We start from the raw sequence: 21772 nt of genomic DNA on the forward strand, positions 1-21772 counted from the left end.
CATCATTCCCGCCCACTTAGTGTTCCACCCAACACTGCTTCACACCTTCAGGAACATTTTAACACAAAACCCCATCACGGAGGGTGTTCTCAGCTTTTCCTGAATTTGTGGTGACTTGATGCCTCATGACCTAAGAGACCTGGCTTTGACGGTTATCTATGACCCGTTAGAGTTGGGGATCAGAGTTTATTATTTCACTTGTCATTAACTGGAAAATAGATTACAAAGAAATAAGATGGTTCAAGTTCATAATTTTCTACGCACAGTACTGTTTGAGCTCTGCCTGGCTTCCAAGGCCTGGGGAGGAGAGGAGCTATAAAGAGCCAAGGGTACACCTGCCTCTTGTGCTAAGAGAAGAGGATATGTGCTAGCTTCTGCCAACTTGCCTTTTGCTTCTAGCCAACACTTCCCACCCTCCTAGAACCCCTAACCTGCCCCCTCCCCCCCATTCCACTACGTAAGTATATCTACCTCTGTTTCTGACTCTGAGGAAGGGTCAGGCCATACAGAAGGAATACTGTTGGGCACCAGGTTCCCCTCTGCTGTCCAGTCCACCACATCGATCTCTTCCTCTTCAGAGCTGGCAGAAAGTGAGCCCAGCAACTCAGATTTACCAGATACCTCCTTGCCTGCCTCTGGAGCAGGGTACAATACCTCGTCCATAGTTAGAGACACTTCCAGCCCAGTCTCTGCCCAGTTTGAGTAGGGAGGTGAGAGGTCCCCATAAGACCTTTGGTGAGGGTCAAAAGAGTCAATGTGGAGAAATTTGTCTCCCTGACCATCCAGTGGCTGGGAGGTGGTAATTTCAAGGTCTGGAGTCCAAGAGCCTCTCACTAAAAGCACCTCTCCTTCACTCATCTCAGAGGGCATGGCAAGGGGGCTAAGGGGTTCAACTGGCTCTCTGTTTTCACCAACAGGTTCCTTTTCTAGTTCTGTGAGCTCCCTAGGCCAGAGTTCCATGTCGGGCAAACACCACTCTTCCCCTTCAATCCAGTTCTTTCCTGTTTCTGTAAGGTGATAACTGGGGGTCCTGCAGCTCTCAGCTGCAGGACTCTCTGGATGACCTATAGGTGGCTCAATGTCTGAGCCACACAGCATGAAGTCCAAGATCTCCTCTAGCTCACTGGTAGCAGCAGCACTTGTGATGCGGTACTCCTCAGCCTCACAAGGCTGCCTGAGCAGGGCTGTGTCAAATGCATAGGGCTCTTTGTAGTCAATATCCAACACAGGTTCCTTCCCTACCAGCTCTGAACTGCACCCAGGTTCAGACTTCACCACTGGGTGGTTGGGAGAATGGCTAGCAGAGAGCAGAATGTCTTGTAGCCTAGAGCACTTGAGGGAGTCCTGACACAGTTCTATTCTAGTAGATGACATTTCCTGTTCATTAACTGAGGATGGCTGACTCCCTGGAGACTCTTGTAAGTCTCTTCCAGGCTCTGGGATCTGGGGGCTATCTTGAGAGTTTTTGAGGGGAGGCTCTTGGACCACCTCCCAGCATGTCCCATTGACAATCTTCCGAAGTTTCACTCTCCCAACCTGCCCCTCCTCTGCAGAGTCTGAGTTAGGTGCCCTGACTTCAAGGCTCCGCTTCTTGTTCCCACCTGTCTTTCCAAGACCAGATGGGCTGGGGGTGCTGTGTAGAGGACCAGCTGTCCCTGGTTTCTGCTTGTCCTCTGGTGTTTGTTTGTTTATACTCCTCTGCCGCCAAAGACGCCGACCAGAGGCTGTGGGCACTGAGCTGGGTCTGCTTAAAATGCTGGAAGGCTTTGACGTACAGACATCAGGAGATGGCTTTGAGCGGCTTAGCCTGATCTTTCTGGGCAACAATCGCTCATCCATGGAGGGGTACAAGCTGGTAGGGGAAAGTGTAGGACCAAGAGCAGAGTCACTCTTGTTCTCCTTAGGACCCTGACTGTGGCTTGACGGTGAAGAGCTTTTTTCTTGTGGAGTTGGGCAGACTCTGGCCTTCCTCTTGAGAAGAGTGCCAGACAAGTTTTCTGCACTCTGTCGGTTGCTCTTCTCCTGGGGCCCTTCCTCCTTCCCCAAGGACTTCAGTCTCACTGCCCCAAGAGGACAGGGAGTCAGGGTAAGAGGCAGTGGAGTTCGAGGACGGCGGCTAGGTGCAACCACCCTAGCAGAGATTGGTGCAGCATTTGGAGGTTGTAAGCATTCTCGGTTCAGTCTTCTGCCCTGTGGGGCCTTCACCAACTTTCCACCCTCTAGCTGAAGGGATTCTAGCTCAGACACGCGGAGCTGACGGGCAGCAGAAAGCACATCTTGGGCTTCTTCTTGAGATACTTCCATCTCTGAGGTGTACAGGAAGTCTACCAGCTTCCTAAGTGTCCTTATCTTCAGGTCCCCCAGCTCCAGCACCACCTTCCGACCCTGAGCTGGCCTCTCCTGCTCCAAACGCTCTGTGAAGAAGGGGCTGCAGGCCGACAAGATGCAGCAGTGGGCTGGGACTGCCTCACCTGGAGGGAAACACAAATACTTTTGTTACCTCATGTAGACTGACATGTTTATGGGCTAAGGATAGACATTACTACCCAAATATACTGCCCCTTCTGTTATTTTCCCTCCATGGTGCTTCCAGTAAAAGGAAAGAAATTTGTTCCATCTGTTTGCCTGGAACCTTCTGCCATTACCTAGCTGACTCTTTTTCTTCTTCAAAATCTAGCTTAGACATCACTTCCTTCAGAATGCCTTCCTTGCTCCTCATCTGGACCCAGAAGGAGAAGCCAGGTCCCCACAGCATGCCCCATCACTAGGTGAGTCGTGCAGCTCATCCTAAGGTCACAGACTCTGGAACAGGACCCAAAATGGTGTAATAGCCACTACCACACCTACTCTCAAGCAAGGACCATACACCACCACAGTAGCAGCCAGGCAGGGCCACTCTACAGGTAACCTACGGCTCACTCAACTACACTGATAGGAGAAGAGTCACCAGTAAAGCCTGCAAATAGAGGAAGAAACCTTGATCCTTATAGCTAACCTCAGTGTAACAGAAGAAGCAGACCCTCTACCAAATGACTAAACATCAATGAAAAAATACTACAACTACAAATAAACAAGAAGATATGACACCACCAAAGGAATACAGCAATGCTCAAATTTCAGACTCCATGGAACACGGAATCCTTGAAATGTCTGAAAAAGAATTCAGAGCAATGATCTTAAGAAAACTTGAAGAAATGAAAGAAGACTCAATTAGAGAACACAATGAAGCAAGAAAAAATATCCAGAATATGAAGGAGGAAATCTACAGAGATTAATACCTTAAAAAAGAGTGTGGCAGAACTCCTAGAAATGAAAGATTCATTCAATGAAATAAAAAACACAACAGAGAGCTTGAGCAGTATGGTAGAGCAAGTAGAAGAAAGAATCTCAGATCTCGAAGATGGTCTCTTGGAAATAACCCAGGCAGATAAAAAACAGGAAAAAAGAATTAAAATAATGAGGAAAATCTAAGAGAGATAGCAGACAACCTCAAACGCTTTAACATCTGAATTGTGGGTATTCCAGAAGGGGAGAAGAAAGGAAAAGGTATTGAAAACCTATGCAAGGAAATAGGAACAGAAAACTTCCCAAGTGTAGGGAGAGAGAGATACAGACCTTCAGATCCAGGAAGCTGAAAGGTCTCCAAACAGATTCAACCCAAAAAGATCCTCCCCAAGACACATTATAGTTAAATTTCCAAAGCTCAAAGACAAAGAGAGAATTCTAAAAGCAGCAAGAGAAAAGCATCAAGTCACCTTTAGGGGAGCCCCATCAGACTAACAGCAGACTTCTCAACCAAAACCCTACAGGCCACAAGAAAGTGGGATGATATATTCAAAATACTAAAAGAAAAAAATTGCAAGCCAAGAATTCTATACCCAGCAAGGCTCTCCTTCAGAAATGAGGGAGAAATAGTGTATCTCCTAGACAAACAAAAGTTGTGGGAGTTCACCACCACACGATTTCCGCCCTGCAAGCAATTCTCAAGGGAGTCCTGCATCTGGAATTTGAATAATGATGACTGTATCACAAATACACAAGAGAAAGCAAAACCCACTGTTAAAACAAATCTGCCAGTGAGAAAGAGAAAGAAGCTAAATCATGCCCTATTAAATCTCCAACTAACACTGAAGAAGAGAAATAAACGGGGAAGTAATGATCAAAAGATATTTAAATCATCTAAACAAAAAGCAATTAGATGACAGGAATTAAACAATACTTGTCAATAACTACCCTAAATGTGAATGGATTAAACTTCCCATTCAAAAGATGTTGCTTTGCCTCCCACAGATTTGTCACCCCTTTCCCCCTGGGTGAAGGAGCCACCAAAGATTACTCAAAGCCCATCTCTTCTGAGCAGTGAGAAGCCCCGAAAGGGGTTAATCTCCCAGAACCCTCAAGAGCGAGGCATTCCTTCCATTTGGGAAATTAACCATGAATTGGGGTTCTCTTCCCACATTTATTCTCCAGGCCAGGAAGTTACAGGAAGAGAATATAGGTGGGGTTTTTGCTAAGTACAGTTTAACAAGTTTAACAATACAAGCTGGTAACATTCAGTGAGGTGACATTCTATAATGCAATTTGCAACAAAAGCTTGATTTTAGCAAACATTCTCTTCTTACAGCAATTTCCCAGTATCTTTACATATCAATCAGTAACCTGTCTGTCTCTGAGCCAGCAACCTTGCTGTGTTACAATTCTTTATCTTACAACAGAGACTATATAGCCTGGGGAAAATTTCCTGTCCTTTGCAAGGTCAATATTTGAAACTGCAAGGCTTTGGAAAACCAGGCCCTGTGAAGTACATTTGCTTTATGCATACTTCACAAAAAGACACAGACTGTGTGGCAGAACTAAATGAAAATAGAGATCCAGAAAACAATAGAAAAGATCAATGAAACAAAAAGTTGGTTTCTCGAAAAGATAAATAAAATAGACAAACCATTAGCTAGGTTAACAAAAAAAAAAAAAGAAGAGAGAAGACCCAAATAACAAAAATCAGAAATGAAAAGGGAGGCATTACAACTGATACCACAGAAATATGAAGAATCATTAGAGACTATTATAAACAACAATATGACAACAAATATGGAAACCTGGAAGATATGGATAAGTTTCTAGACACATACAAACTACCTAGACTGAACCAAGAAGAGATAGAAAACCTGAACAGACCAATAACAAGCAATGAGATTAAAACGGTAATCATCAATCTTCCAACAAAGAAAAGTCCAGGTCTGGATGGCTTTACAGCTGAATTCTACCAAACCTTTAAAGAGGAATTAATATCAACTCTCCTCAAACTATTCCAAAAAATTGAAACAGAAGGTACTCTCAGAAACTCATTTTATGAGGCCAAAAAATCTCTAATACCAAAACCAGATAAAGACACAACAAAAAAAGATAATTACAAGCCAATTTCCTTGATGAACATAGATGCAAAAATCCTCAGCAAAATATTAGCAAGCAGAATACAGCAACACATTAAAAAAAATCATACACCATGATCAAGCGGGATTGATCTCAGGGAAGCAAAGATGGTTCAACATACAAAAGTCAATAAATGTGATACATCACATCAACAAACTCAGGGACAAAGACCATCTGATTATCTCAATAGATGCTGAAAAAGCACTTGACAAAATTCAACATCCCTTCATGATAAAGACTCTCAACAAATTAGGTATAGAAGGAAAGTATCGCAACACAATAGAAGCCATTTATGACAAACCCACTGCTAGTATCATTCTGAGTGGGGAAATACTGAAGGCCTTTCCCTTAAGAACAGGAACAAGACTAGAATGCCCACTCTCACCACTTCTATTTAACATAGTACTGGAGGTACCAGCCAGAGCAATCAGTCAAGAGAAAGAAATAAACGGAATCCAGATTGGAAAAGATGAACTCAAACTTTTGATATTTGCAGATGACATGATAGTATATAAAGAAAAACCTAAAGCCTCTACCAAAAAACTCCTAGAACTGGTTAATAACTTCAGTAATGTTGTGGGATACAAAATAAATGCCCCCAAATCAGTTGTATTTATATACTCAAATAATCAGCTAACAGAAAGAAAAATAAAGTAAGCCTATTTACAATTCACACACACACAAAAAAACCCAGGATCAATTTAACCAAAGAGGTGAAAAATCTCTACAATGAGAACTACGAACCACTTCTGAAAGAAATTAAAGAAGACACAAAAAGATGGAAAGATATTCCATGCTCTTGGACTGGAAGAATTAACATTGTGAAAATGTCTATACTACCTAAAGTGATGTACAGATTCAATGAAATCCCTATCAAAATACCAATGACATTCTTCACAGAAAGGGAAAAAGCAATCTTACCTTTCATATGGAATAACAAAAGACCCCAAATAGCCCAAGAAATTCTGAGCAAAAAAAATAAAGCCAGAGGCATAACACTATCTGACCTCAAATTATACTACAAAGCTATTGTCACCAAAACAGCATGGTACTGGTATAAAAATAGACCTTCAGACCAGTGGAGCAGAATTGAGAACCGAGAAATCACCCCTCAGGCTTACAGCCATCTGATACTGGACAAAGGCAACAAAAATCTACATTGGGAAAAAGACTGCCTCTTCAGCAACTGGTGCTGGGAAAACTGGATATCCATATGAGAAGAATGAAACTAGATATGCACCTCTCACCACACACTAAAATCAACTCATAATGGATTACAGACTTAAGTATAAGACCTGAAACTGTAAAATTACTAAGGGAAAATATAGGTGAAACACTTCAGCAACTAGGTCTGGGCAGAGACTTTATGAACATGAGCCCAAAAGCATAAGCAGCAAAAGAAAAAATAAACAAATGGGACTATATCAAACTAAAAAGCTTTTGCACAGCAAAGGAAACAATGAAGACTGAAACAACAACCTACAAAGTGGGAGAAAATTTCTGCTAACTATGCATCCAACGAGGGATCAATATCCATAATATAAAAGAAACTCAATCAATTATACAGTAAAAAAACCAAATAATCCAATTAAAAAATGGGCAAAGTTGCGGAATAGGCATTTTTCAAAGGAAGACATACAAATGGCCATCAGGTACGTGAAAAAATGCTCATCATCACTAGTCAGCAGCGAAATCCAAATTAAAACTACATTGAGATACCACCTCACACCAGTTACACTAGCTATAATCAAAAAGATGCTGAATAACAAATGCTGGTGAGGGTGTGGAGAGAAGGGAAAACTCCTACACTGTTGGTGGCACTGTAAATTAGTACAACCACTATGGAAAACAGTATGGAGGTTTTTCAAACAACTACAGATAGATCTTCCATATGATCCAGCAATCCTACTTCTGGGTATATACCCAGAGGAATGGAAGTCATCAGGTTGAAGGGATACCTGTACTCCCATGTTCATCACAGCTCTGTTTACAATAGCAAAGACATGGAACCAACATAAATGGCCCTCAATGGATGACTGGATAAGGAAACTGTGGTATATATACACCATGGAATACTACTCAGCCATAAAAAAGAATGAAATTCTACCATTTGCAACAACATGGATAAGCCTGGAGAAACTTATGTTGAGTGAAATAAGCAAAGCACAGAGGGAAAAATACCACATGTACTCACTCGTATGTGGGAGCTAAGAGAGAAAGAAGGAAGGACAGACAGACCACAGTGGTGTGCTGGACTTGCAGAGGGAAAGAACATTCTTTGGGCTACAAAGTGGAGTGGGTGGGAAAAGGGGAGGGGGAGGGATGTTGGGGCTAATTTGGCGGGGGACACGGTGTATATGCTATTTGTGGTAATGGGTATGCTGCCAGCATGAATCTAGCCTTCACATCTTGGGCCTGAGTGGTAATGATCAGCTTTGTATGTCATGAATATTCATAACCAATAAAAAGTATATCTAAAATAAATAAATAAATAGATAGATAGATAAATAACGACAACAACAACAACAATCACAACGAAAAAAAGAAAGCATTCCTTCACCTCCACCACATGTCTGGGTTAGGTGCTCCTGGGCACAGAGATGTACTCTGTAGCTATCACATCGCTTACCTATCTGAATTGTAATTGTCCTTCTCCTTCACTAGACTGTAACTAGACTAAACTCTGTGAGGACAGGGACCGTGTTGGTATTGCTCACTGAGGTATATTAAAGTGCTTGACACAAATTACAGGATCAAATATTTGTGAAATAAATTTTATTGACACATGAGAGATCAAAAACTGTGTAGAAGCCGCTTGTGGTCTAACAAAAAGAACATGAGCTTTGGGTTCAATTCTCTCCTGAGCTCTTGCCACTGCCTACCAGGCAGTGGTCTGTTCTGAGCCACCTTCTTATTTTACTGACACTTCCTGAGTAGTCCCAGTCTCCCTCATTGCATCAATTACCAAAGGCTCCCAGATCCACACCTCTGCCTAGATATCTTCCCTGCGATATTAAACACACCACAGCCTGTATGTCTACGGGGATGCTTCACAAGCACCTCTAAGGCAACTTTCCAGAAAATGCAATCATTCCCCATCCCCAAAATCCTCTGCTATTTTCTACTTCAAAATAAGGTATCACATTCACCCAGTTGCCCAAGTCTGAAAACAAAGTCATCTTTGATTCTTCTTTTTCCCTCATCCACTACATCTAATCAAATATCAATTTTAAAAAAGGCTAATATTTCTTAACTCTTCATTATGTGCCACCAGACATTGTTCTAAGGATTTTGCCAGTAGAAATTAATTTAATCTTCACTGCAACTCTGTGAATATAATAATTATTATTACAAATAAGTAAACTGAGGCATAAACAATATGCCTACAATGATACAGTTATTAAGTAGTGGGGACAAGATTTGAACCCAGAGAATCTGCTACAGATTCTATGCTCTTAACCACTTTAGCAAGGTTTTTTGTTTGTTTATTTGAATTTTATTTTATTTTGTCAATATACAATGTGGTTGATTATTGTGGCCATTTTTTTTTTATTGGTTATGAATATCCATGATACAAAGCTGATTGTCACTCCTCATCCCCATGACGTGGGGGCCAGACTCATACTGGTTGTATACCCATTACCACAAATTGCATTTGTACCCTGTGTCCCCCACCCAATTATTCCCAACCTCCCTCCCTCTCATCCCTTCCCCCTACTCCACTTTGTAGCCCAAGGAATGTTCTCTTACTCTGGAAGTCCAATGCACTACTGTGGTCTTTCTTTCCTTCCTTCTTTCTCTTTTAGCTCCCACATATGAGTGAGTACATGTGGTATTTTTCCCTCTGTGATTTGCTTATTTTACTGAACATAAGTTTCTCCAGGTTCATCCATGTTGTTGCAAATGGTAGAATTTCATTCTTTTTTATGGCTGAGTAGTATTCCATGGTGTATATATACCACAGTTTCCTTATCCAGTCATCCATTGAGGGCCATTTATGTTGGTTCCATGTCTTTGCTATTGTAAACAGAGCTGCGATGAACATGGGAATGCAGGTATCCCTTCGACCTGATGACTTCAATTCCTCTGGGTATATACCCAGAAGTGGGACTGCTGGATCGTATGGAAGATCTATCTGTAGTTGTTTGAAAAACCTCCATACTGTTTTCCATAGTGGTTGTACTAATTTACAGTGCCACCAACAGTGTAGGAGTTTTCCCTTCCCTCACCAGCATTTGTTATTCAGCATCTTTTTGATTATAACTAGTGTAACTGGTGTGAGGTGGTATCTCAATGTAGTTTTAATTTGCATTTCCCTGATGACTAGTGATGTTGTGCATTTTTTCACGTACCTGTTGGCCATTTGTATGTCTTCCTTTGAAAAATGCCTATTCAGCTCCTTTGCCCATTTTTTAATTGGGTTATTTGTTTTTTTACTATATAATTGTTTGAGTGCCTTGTATATTATGGATTCAGCAAGTTTTGTAAATTCTCTTTAATAGTTCATACATTTCATCTATTCTCAATGCCTTAGTTCAGGCCACCATCCCCTCTCTCCTGAATTACGAAATAGCTTCCTGTCTGGGTTCAATAACCATCCAGTAATTCTTATGCAGCCTGAATGTTTTTTCTTTTTTGTTTTTGTTTGTTTGTTTGTTTTTGTTTTTGTTTTGACCAGTAAGGGGATATTAACCCTTGGCTTGGTGTTGTCAGCACCATGCTCAGCCAGTGAGCTAACCAGCCATCACTATATAAGATACGAACCCGTGGCCTTGGTGTTATCAGCACCGCACTCTCCCAAGTAAGCCACAGACTGGCCCTCTGAATGTTGTTTCTAAAGCAGCTATGTGATCATGACTTCCTGATTAAAACTGTTCAGTGTTTCACAGTGTCCTGAGGACAAAACCTACTTCCTTTCCATGACACTTCAGATCTAAAGTGATTGCTAATTTCCCTATCCATCTCTGGTCAATGCACTTCTTACAGTCTCGTCATAATGAACCACTCACAAATCCCTGGGCACATCTCTGAACCTCTGTACCTGTTGTTCTCTCTGCCTGAAAAAAACCTTTCCGTACTTCCTCCTACTTCTCTTTGTCCTTCATATCTCACCTAAGGGGTTATTTCCTCCAAGGAAAATCGCTAACCCTCTTTCTCAATCCTCCCCAAATCTGAAGGATGCTCCTCTTTTGTGCTCCTATGTCAGCCTATACTTATCCAATTATATTTTTAACATACTGCGCAGTTACTTGAATGCACTGGTTATTTGAATGTCTCCACCTTACATAATTTCCTTAAGAGGAGGGACTTTATCTCAATTTACATTGGACGCTCAAGCTAGCACAGTGTTTAACATACAACAGACAATTGATACTTTTTTTGTTTATTTTGAATTAAAGAGTGACTCTCAGCTCCACATTCACTGAGAGAACCAACAGACAAGTCACTAATTCTAGACCTCAATTCACTCATCTGTAGAATTGGAACCATACAACATTACTTACCTTACAAGGCTGTTAGAATTAAATGAGACACTATGCTGTATGTACTCCACAAAAAGTAGAGTGCTACACAGTACAGGTTGTCATAATCCTTTTTTATAAATGAAACTGAAACCCAGAGAGATGAAGTTACTTGCCCGTTTGGTGCTTAGTTACTAAGTAATGAAGGCAGGACTTAAACTCAGGGCCTCTGATTCCTAATCTTGGATCTTTTATACTATACCAGGATTATTAATGTTAAATTAATGCTAATTTAACATTTCCAATATGAAGAGGTGGAAATAAGCCATACATTTTTAGTTCTGACAATGAATAGCAAAAATCACCAATCTGAAGATAAGAAAAAAGCCTAAACTAAGCAACAGCTTGGCAAAAAAATGGGAAAATATGTAATAGTATCATCTTATACATATGTTGTAGTTAGTACATTAAAAGTACTGTTCTAAGTGCTTAACATACTTGTATGTTAACTCTTAATTTTCACAACCATTCCATTAGGATAATGTTATCTATATTTTATAGAATTTCTGTGCTTACAAAACTGTACAATTAGTTTCATTTTTAAGGGAAAACAAGCACAGTTACAATTTCACTCTTGAAAATAGTAACTGTCCTAGAAACAAACAGCTTTTTACCAAATAGTTTACAGTGCTCAAAGATGATAACATTTTCCTGGTTTTGTCCTTCTTGCCTGGGCCCTAAACTCATTTTCTTTTATTCTATGGTGAGTTTCCAGTTGAATCCCCACTAGTTTCTTACCTTCTGCCTGCAGGAGGACATCACAGAACACACCACTCTGTTGCTGGTGATGAAGCTGCAGAAAAGCTAACTGGAGGAATCGGGGATTCCTGTATAGGATTTTGGGACTGGCAGGAGAGCACATTTTAGTAGTCTCTTAACAAACCTTCTAGGTTTTCACAGATCAGATTCCTGTAGGTGAGATAATACATTTCAGAGGCATGGTTGTACCAAATTTGTTTTCTGTCTTTGAAATATCAGGGAAATTCTGAAAGTGACAGATAATAGTATGAGTTTAGGAAACATCAGCCCAGAAGTTGTACCAAGGGTATCTCAAAAAAAAAAAAATATCATCATCGTGGTTACATGTGGGAGCTCAGAGATAAGCCTAGGTTTGACTCTTGGCTCTTTTATTAGCCTAGCTACATAATCTCAAGCAGGTGACCTTTCTCTGAGTCTCACCTTTCTCATCCATAAAATGGGCACGATAATAGCACTTACCTTGTAGGGCTAATTTAAAGATTAAATGAGTCAATGCAGATAAAATTGCTTAGCACAGTGCATGCCTGCCACAAAATAACTATCATCCCCAAAATCGTAGCTATTTTTTTTTCTTTTTTTTTTGGCAGCTGGCCTGTATAGAGATCTGAATCCTTGATCTTGGTGTTATAATATCATGCTCTAACCAACTTAGCTAACTGGCCAGCCCTGGACCTACTGTTATTATTATTTAATCTTCCTCATTCTCGTACCACTGAGACTCAACTCCTACAGGTGCTAACTACTCATATTCTTCCTGGGCACCGCATCCCAGTTCCATGGGTATAATTCCTCAACACCTTTCTTTTGTTTTTGTAAGCCTACAGCACCTGGTATTCCCATGTGATCTCCCATCCAGGTACTAACCAGCCCCACCTCTGCTTAGCTTCTGAGATTGGGCATATTCAGGGTTTTTTTGTTTGTTTTGTTTTTTTTTATGGCTGGCCTGTATAGGGATCCGAACCCTCGATCTTAATGTTATCAGCACCAGGCTCTTACTTACCAACTAAGCTAACCGGCCAGCCCCCTAAACTTAACACTTTTGAAGAACAATAGCGGCTATAAAATCATCTCTAGGAAGGTGTGTGCCCCTTCTTTTCGTTGAGTTCACTCTATCACACTAACCAGCAGAGGGTGCACAATAAAGAAGAGAAGCCTCTGGACTTGGTGGGAAGGTCTCTCTCACAGACATAGGACATTGACACCCTTGGTTCAGATATACTTGACCAAAGCAATCCTGACTTGGCAAAGAATCTAGTCTTTAAGTTTGCCTGTCTGGTCAATTACTGGGCTAACAATGGAGCAAGGATAGTTAAGCAACCCATCCCTTCCAAAAGGAACTGGATATTATGACTTCAGGCCTACTTCATTTCCAGCTTTTTTGCACTGAAACCCCCACACTCACTGCACAGTTGTGTTCCTTTCCTGGCATGCAGTTTTCTGTTAGGTGGCACCGAGGGTCCGAATAGCTCACGTCAAAACTATCTGGAAATAAAAGAATGGAAAGGCAAATTAAGAAAGGGCAGGCTCCATCCCGATCCCAGCCAGAGAGGTGAGTAGAGAACGGCAGCTGTTGCAAGGGCCCTGGGGAAGTTTCCCAATCCACCAGTGCCTGGCGTTGCCCCCAGACCCAACCTGGAATAGCTTTGCAGTAGGATTGCTCCTGGTGTCCTCTGCACCTGAGTCCTCTGTCCAGCCTGCTTTGCTTCCTCGCAATGTCCAGCTTCGTGCTGAGAGATTGAGCAAAGCAGCGCCGGTGGGCCAACGGCCTGGGCAGTTCCGCTCCTTGTCCAGAACCAAAGGAATCGGGGCTGGCGGTGAAAGGAGGGCTTCAGGGAGGGCCCTGCAAAGCTGAGGGCCTCGCACGAGCGTCTGGGCGCCCCGGCCCAACTCCTTTGAAGAGAGACCTCTCAGCGCGAAGGTTTCTGGGAATGGAGCGTGGGGATCCCAGAGGCCCAAGTTCAGGGTTCACCCTCACGGCCACCTCCCGCTGCACCGGCTTTGCAGTTACCCCCTGGCGCTCGCGTCCTGTCGTGGGGCCCGGCACTCACATGCATGGGGCGGTGGCGGCAGCGAGGGCCTGAAGCCACGCGGCCTCGCCACACACCGCGAGCCGCCCGAAGTCCGCCCCAAGTCCTTCCTCCTCCCCTAGCCCTCGGGCCTACGTCTGCCTGAATACGTCATCCCCATTGGCCGGAGGCTCCTGGGAGAACCAATCAGAGGAGGAGGAGAGTTTTGGGCGGGAGGCTAAGTCTCGAGGGACTTGAGGACTGAGGGAAGATGGCTGAGCTGCAAGAGGTAGGCGGGAGGGCCCGTGGGGGAGGGATGCTTATGGAAGCCGTCTTCTTCCCTGGCACTCGATGAAAACACACCGAAAAGAGGGTCAAGAGACGGTAATAGGGCGGGTTCCAAGGCGTTTGAAGGACACGTCCATCTTCCTCTGGAAGAGGCTGCAGATGGCCTTGGCGCTGCTAAGACTGCCCCAGACTTCATGGAGGAAAAAACCCCGGGGTGGCTCTACTCGCATCTTGTCCCCCACCTCTGTAATCTAGATATCTCCCAAGACCAGAGATGTTCAGGAACAAAGTCACTGAGCTAGTTTATGAATTCAGTTTTTTCACTGATTCCACCCCAGCCCCAAATCTCGGAGAACTGGTGATCCAAGGGGATTGCACAAATGCCCCCGGAGTGGATCCTGTGTCCTTCCAGAGACGATTTAGCACAGTTCCTGACTGGAAACGGCCGTTTTCAGGGATGATACTAAAAATTAAATGATCTCGAGATTAAACATTTACAGAGAACACCAACCCACGTTATAAATCTGGACAGGGGTTCTTTCCCCTGTGTGCGTTAAGACCCTGTCCCTGGCTTCGGTTACTGCCCCATGGTAGATGTCTGGTGATGTCCAGCTCTGGGCGAAAATGGCTGAGTCCAAAGTCACACTAGGTGACAAAATGTGGTGAATGGAAACAGGAGCTGCTCCCGCTGAGGCCAACTGTAGGTAAGGAAGATGCCTAAGAGAAGGGGAACCTGCAAAGGGACAAAACGTGGAGGGGTGAGTAGTGTAGTGTGCTAAAATATGTCATTATTGATATCTAACAGCTTTTCAGAAAGGATTTGAGGTGGTTGACTGAAACGGTGGTGCAGGGAGTGCATTTCCGAGTCAGGCAATATTTTCTCTAGTTTGAAGCCTCTGTTCTTAAGATGGAAAAAGAACGAGGAACAGAAGACATTTTCGGTTGCAGTTGTCATATTTTGAAGAGGAAGCAATTCGTGAAAAGACATAAAACTTAGCAGAACGAGGACAGATTTTAGATGTTGTCAGCAGCAGCAGCATACACACACACAAAAGCAAGCAAGCAAGCAAGCACGGGAAACAAAAGAGAACGCAGAACATGCTTGTTTATGGCATCTGTTCCTGTAGAATCAAGACTTGATTGGGCTGGTGGAGTAACAGTACAGATGATTCTGTGGGGGTGTAAGGAAAATATAAATATTATATCCCCTCATTGATATATTGCCATCAGGTTTAAACTAATTTTCAATAAGTAGAGAGGGCTCACTTCTTGTTTTTGTTTTGTTTTGTTTTTAAACCCAGCACCATTTTAGTTAAATTTTGAGTTAGTAGAATTTCTAAAATGATAAATGGCCATCCTACCCAGCCAGGGCTTCAAAAATGACAGACTTTGGATGGTAATGTGTAGCCACTAGAGGGTAGAAAGGAGTAAAAATATTTTGTTTTCTTCGTACTACTGGCTGGCCAGTGTTTTTTGGGAATTGAATTTTTTCTTTTCTTCTCCTTGGCTTTTTTTTTTTTTTTTTTTGGCAGCTGGCCAACCAGTACAAAGAAAAAATATTTTTACTCCTTTCTACCTTCTAGTGGCTACACGTTACCATCCAAAGTTTGTGGGGGGTTTTTTTGGAGTTAAATTTTGTTCTTTTCTTCTCCTTGGCATTTTTTTGTTTTTGGTGGCTGGTTGGTACAGGGATCAAATCCTGGACCTTGGTGTTATCAGCCATCCTCCTTGGCATTTGTAGTTTTTGCCTATTTTAGAACTAGAATCATCACAGCACTCTCTCCTATATAATAATTTTAATATTTCTTGTTTAAACACAATCTTTTTTTTCTCTCGCAGCTCTTCCCTAATCTTTCTACATTTTATGGTGTCTTATTTTTCTGTATTTGTATGCTCATAACAAAACAAAAAAAAGAAGAATAGAAAAAACAGTTCTGTATGTCTAAAACATATCTTCAATCCATTGACTTCTCTCCATTTCTACTGCTACCTTTATCCAAATCCCTATCACTGCAACTTGACCAGTGCAATAGCCCTCAAACTAATCTTGCTTTCACTCATGTCCCCTCTTTAATCCATTTACCAGATCTTTTCAAAATGTGATTTAGATCATGTTATTCTTCTGTTTAAAACCCTCAAATGCTTTCCTCTACCTAAGGATAAAAATCCAAACTCCTTTCTGTGACCTGTAGAACGCTTCATCTTCTGATTCTCATTTATTTCTCCATCCTCATTTCCAACCCTTCTTCTGGGTCCAGTATGTTTCAGCTCCACACTTCAGGTCTTTGGCATTAGCAATTACCACTGCTCATATCTTCTCATAGTAGGCTGCTTCTTACCATTCATATTTCAACTTAAATGCTATCTGTCCAGAGATTGTCCCTGACATCCAACCTTAGAGCAAGCCACAAGTCATTCTCATAAATCTTTCTAAAATCTGCATAGTGTTCCATCTGACAATATCTTATTCATTTCTCTTCTCTTTCTCCCCTAGAATGTAAGCTTTATGAGAACAGGAAACTTGTGTATCTTATGTTTGACGTCTAGTAGAGTACTGGCTCCCAGCAGGTGCTCAGAATAACTAAGTGGAACTAGTCTCTTTATTTTCTGTTAAACGAATGCAGTTTTCCCCTCAATGAGTATTAAGGCTTGTGATGCATTAGTTAGAGATAGCTGTTTCATATAAATTTAAATTTTAACATCTTTTTCATCACTGAGTTATCTTTTTTGATTTGTATATAATTCTGTTTGAATGTTATCTATAAATTCATTAATGTTAAATGGCTTGTCCAGGATTACATAACTACTAGCAAAGAGACTTCATTCACTCATTCAGCTGTTGCTAAATATGAGATATAAGGCTGAGCTCTGCGGATACACTATGAGCAAGAAAGACACCATTCATGCCTTCGTGAAACTTATCTTCTGGTGGGAGAGACAGAAATACACACATGCAAACAAAAACAAAAGAAAAAGGAAGGCATAATACTTGCAATTTGTGAGTAGTGTTGTGAAGGAAACAAAATCAATCCATCTCTAGAAAATTGTAAAACATTCTAGAATATGGCTTTGATGTAGGAACCAATAAATCAACAAACACTTCCTCTGCTGATTGTTTTCCTTTGACAGATATCTTTGGCTTTTGAACTTGCTATGGAAGACCAGGAATAGATGGAGAGTGGAGGTAGAAGATGTGATAACGTAATGGAAGAAGATTCTTAGATAATGAGGCTTAAAGGCTGTTCATGTCTTTGTTATAATGTTTTCATTTCCATCCTAGTTTGTTTAAAGTGCTATAATGTCTGTTTGGTATTCAGCACTTCTGAGAGAAGTCCCTTTTGGCCATTATAGACCAAATATGAGGATCTATGCAACTATAGACCAAATATGAGGGGGTGGATAATGACTAGATCAGCCTGATTAAAAGGCTCATTCATGCCTAGGAGGAGTGGAATTTCAGTATAGATAGGTAAGGGAAAGTCAGATTATGGTTAATAAGTGTTACTTTAATGTATTGAGTGAATAAATATGGTACCTTGAAAGCAGATGAGGAATTTGATCTTTATCCTGACCATAGTTGAAGGAGATGGAAAGAGCATCGACTTTGGAGTCAGACTGATGTGTTCACTTCTTAGCCAGATGAGCTCAGGCAAGTTTCTTCACCTTGCTGAGCCTTGATTTCCACATCTGTAAAATGGTGGTAATACTATTTCTTTGCAGCTGGCCAGTAGAGGGACCCAAACCCTTGATTTTGGTGTTATCAGCATAATGCTGTAACCAAGTGAGCTGACTGGCCAGCCCATGTTGGTGTTTTAGAAATTAGAAAATAAAAGTGCCTCTCACACGGTAGACACTCGTCATTGGTTGCTATTATTGAGCAGTGGTGAGCCATTGAAGGTTTTTGGGCAGAGTAGACACTGGTAATAATAATAATAATAATAATAGTAATAATAATAATAATCATAATTCATTCTTAGTGAGCTTATGCCATTCAATGTTTTAAAAACTTTGTGTTATTTTAATTCTCACAAGTCTTGTGAGAGAGATATGGTTATTATCTTCATTTTATAGTTAAGGAAACTGAGGCTCAGAGAGTTTGTATAATTTGGCCAAGGTCACATAGTAGCACATACACTTGACTAAATGTACTTACAGAGACGGAGTTTGAAGCCAGGTAGTCTGACTGCAGAACCTATGCTCTTAATCACTATTGTAAGACTATGAACACTTTACGAAGATTCATTTGGCAGTAATCTACAGGACAGATTTTAGATTTTTCAGTAAGAAAGAAAAAAGAGATCTTCAATTCATCATTATAATCTTTGTGATTAACCATAAAACACTAGTCTTTGTCAAGCATGTTAAAAAAAAAAAAAATCCAGCCCCTGTCCTTCATAGTCTTAACAGTCTAAGAACGTGTTAAAGGTATTTCTTAATTCAGAAAAAGACTACCCCTATGATCTTTTTTTTAAAGTCAAGTGTAGAAAGAGAATGTATGAACTACATCATCTTAAGCTTGAAATTCAGAGGTTTTTTTTTTTTTTTTTATTAAAGCAGCTGGCCAGTACAGGGATCGAATTCTGACCCTGGTGTTAGCAGCACCACACTCTAACCAACCGAGTTAATCGGCCAGCCCAGAAATCAGATTTTCTTCATGTGAGACAATTTTCTTTACCCATGCTGTTATCCCCTCTAAATATATTGTTTATTGGATTCCTTTTACTCTCCCCCACAAACCCACATTATTTTGATTTGGGGAAGACAGTGATTTTCCTTAACAGCCAAGTGGATTTTACTTTCTTCTAGTTCAGCGTATAGAGACTAAAAACTGTTAACAAGTCTAGGCTTTTATTTTTCCTAATTAACACTAATGCAATTAAACCAAAACAATGAAATTGAGAGTTTACCTCAGATATTCCCTACCATCCCAATCAACACACAGTAGTCTTGTTTCTAGGATTTCTTTCTCTTTCCTTTCCTGTCTTCCTTTGGGAAAATTCTCTGGGGTGGAAGGCAACAAAACAAACAGCAGCAGGCAAATAAAATCAGCTCTTTTCTGTTTCCCCACCCGGACAGGACAGGAGAGGGAGCAAGAACCCGCCATCACAGAGTACTGAGGCTTAGGTGTGCCTTTCTGAAAAGCTCTTGTTCCTTTGCCCCCAGCCCCCCCCCAAACTCTGCAGTAATTCCTCAGAGATTGTATAGTCTCCGCTTTAAATATAAATATATATATAAAACTTCCCCCTGTCTCTTTCTCTCCTCCTCTCTCTCTTTTTTTTAATTTCCTATAATAAAGTTTCCTATTGGATAAGGTCAGCTCCCTGATTTATGCCTGACTCCTATTGGAAGCTCACAGGGGCTGACATCACTTAGGAAAGCGAGGGGGTAGGGCTGCCAGATCAGTTTGTCACCACCCAGGCTCCCTTGCCTTTGGCTGGGTGCAACTTCCATTTTAGGTGTTGGATCTGAGGGGGAAAAAAAAGAGAGAGAGGGAGAGAGAGAAAGAAGAGCAGGAAAGATCCTGAAAGGAGGAAGAGGTGGCGAAAAATCAACTGCCTTGCTGGATTTGTCTTTCTCAGCATATTGGCGAAGGCTTGGGTTTCTTTCTTAAAGGACTGGTTTTTAGAAGTCCACATTTGAGGTTTGTGCCTTTTTAAAAAAATGTGTGTACAGACGGGCAAGCCAAGTGGAATTTTTGTCTTATGGTAACCAGAGGGAATTTAAAAACGGGAGATAGTCTGTTATGCTATAGGTGACTTTTAAGCAATTATTTTTTCTTTCCACATTCAATACTTTGGGGAGATTTCGATATTTCATTGTTTTTAAAAAAGGTAACATATACAAGACCTAGAAACAAACTTCTAGGTCTCTCTAATACAGGGAGATGAATAGATACAAAAGGGTAAGAACAGTTGTGTAAATTTACATTTTGGTGTGTTCCTTGATTTTATGTTTTTTCTGGATTAAGCTAACATACTTCTGTTTTCAGAGCCCAAGTGAAAAGTTGGTTTTTTGGCATGTTGCGTGTGGGTTGGGAAAGGAATTTGTCCGGGTCGGAAGCTAGTTATACAGATGGTTCCTCATATGTTTCAAAACTTTTTTTTCCTTTTATCATTGGACTTGTAGAATTGAAAAGTTGCAGGGAGCTTTGCAGCTTAAATGGTATTGCTGTTCTCCCCTAGAGAGTTTGAACAGCCCAGATCGGTTTCAGCCCTGCTGTTCCTGGGTGGATCCCTTTTTTACTTTTCCAGGTGCGGTGGGTGGGAGCCTCATTCTCCTGCTAGACATATCCTCCCTGCTTTGCCTTAGGAAAGAAAACAAATGGATTCATGTTAACTGAATTGCCATTCCCTTCTTCCTCCTAAAACTACCTTTGATGACGAAGATTTGTAGAGGTGTTGTGTGTTAAATCTGCAAATATGATAACGTTTGGTTTATGTGCTTAAAGGAATAAGGAAGTTCTAGTCATTCCTTTTATTTCACCTAAGTAAAGTGGCAACACACCTGAAAATATTTTCAACTTCGTGCTTTCTGCAAGGGCCATCGGACGAATAAGGTTAGGCTAAGAGAAACCAGTTATACAAACTTTAGTGCTAAGAATACATTTGATTTGAGAAGACACGAGGGGAATTTTTTATTTTTAAGCCAACCTGAAAGTTGTTTTTCTGGAGGCGAATTTTTTGTTTGGTTAATTTACCATGAAATCAAATCTGTTAGAGCTGAATTCCCATGACCATACTTTCATATCTTATATTTAATCTTTTTTAAACGTTTTTTTTTTGTTTGTTTTTGTGAATACATTCTTGCAAATGTAATGATTCTAGATAATTATATAGCCAACTCATCAGTAGCTGAAAACTGGGTGTGCTCTTCCTTCTGCATTTGAAAATGGGAATCAGTCTGCAAATTATAGCTGGAATAGATACTGCTCTAATTGTAAGAAGATGAGCCTTAAAGTGTAAACTGCTCATTAGCTTAAACTGCAATGTCTCTTTAATAATCTCTAATTTTTATCTCTCCCCCCTCTACCACCATACTTTTTAAGACTAGAACACTAACTTGAATTTCTTTTTGAGAACGAGGTTATTTCTTGAAAGACGATTTCATCCATTCTGTTTCAGGAGGAAACAGAACTTTATTCTTCCTTTTAGTATATAATCTAGGCAGGGGCTACAGGGAATGTTTGATGTCTGGATTTCATAATTATAACACATACAATTAAAAAGAAAGAAAAAAGACAACGTGTAAAGAATGTTGGGCTCTAGTTCTTGTTTAATATTTTCCAAATTTTCTTTCAAATGTTCTCTCTGCCTTGATTTCATCCTAGGGAGATTTCTTGGTGGATCTTTGGAGGGTTGGTCATGTTGCTGCCAGAGTGTCGGTTTCCCACTCAACCTTTAGAGGGAGGGATTGAGGGAATCTGAATGAGGAGTACAAAGGCAGTTTGAAAATAGGTTCTGGATGACTGAGTGGTGGTGATTTGGGTCCGGCTTTAAATACTGGGCTTTGTGTCACTGCAGTGAGCATCCTAGTTAACTAGTGTCCAGGACTATTTCCAAAACTTAAGGCATTGTTTTGACTGGTGTATCTTTTGGGTGATAAGATGGAAGATTTGTCTTTTACCTCACCTCCACTGGTTCTTTCAGGAATTGTAGCAAGGGTTGCGGATAAGTAAATCTTTTTATTTTTTGATTTTGTGTTTTGCTCCTCATTTTGATTTTGGGGTAAAAAATGATGACAAGTAAGTGTAAGTTGTGCAGATTTTTC

At 41.0% G+C, this 21772-nt stretch overlaps 2 protein-coding genes across 4 annotated transcripts in view; one reads left to right on the top strand and one right to left on the bottom strand.

The window, feature by feature from the left end:
• Positions 1 to 453: 453 nt before the first annotated feature.
• Positions 454 to 11814, bottom strand: BTBD18 (BTB domain containing 18). Its single transcript, XM_063092685.1, has 2 exons — positions 11691 to 11814; positions 454 to 2471 (listed from the first exon to the last, which is right to left on the bottom strand). The coding sequence occupies exons 1-2, from the start codon at positions 11812 to 11814 to the stop codon at positions 454 to 456; spliced, it is 2142 nt and encodes a 713-aa protein (XP_062948755.1).
• Positions 11815 to 19478: 7664 nt separating this feature from the next.
• Positions 19479 to 21772, top strand: part of CTNND1 (catenin delta 1) — a 45430-nt gene continuing 43136 nt past the window's right edge. For all 3 annotated transcript variants that reach the window (XM_063092644.1, XM_063092646.1, XM_063092647.1), the window contains exon 1: positions 19479 to 19646. The gene's annotated coding sequence lies outside the window, so the exon portion shown is untranslated. The remainder of the gene's footprint in view (positions 19647 to 21772) is intronic.

The sequence above is a fragment of the Cynocephalus volans genome, chromosome 4 (assembly GCF_027409185.1).
Source record: "Cynocephalus volans isolate mCynVol1 chromosome 4, mCynVol1.pri, whole genome shotgun sequence".
Taxonomy (NCBI): domain Eukaryota; kingdom Metazoa; phylum Chordata; class Mammalia; order Dermoptera; family Cynocephalidae; genus Cynocephalus; species Cynocephalus volans.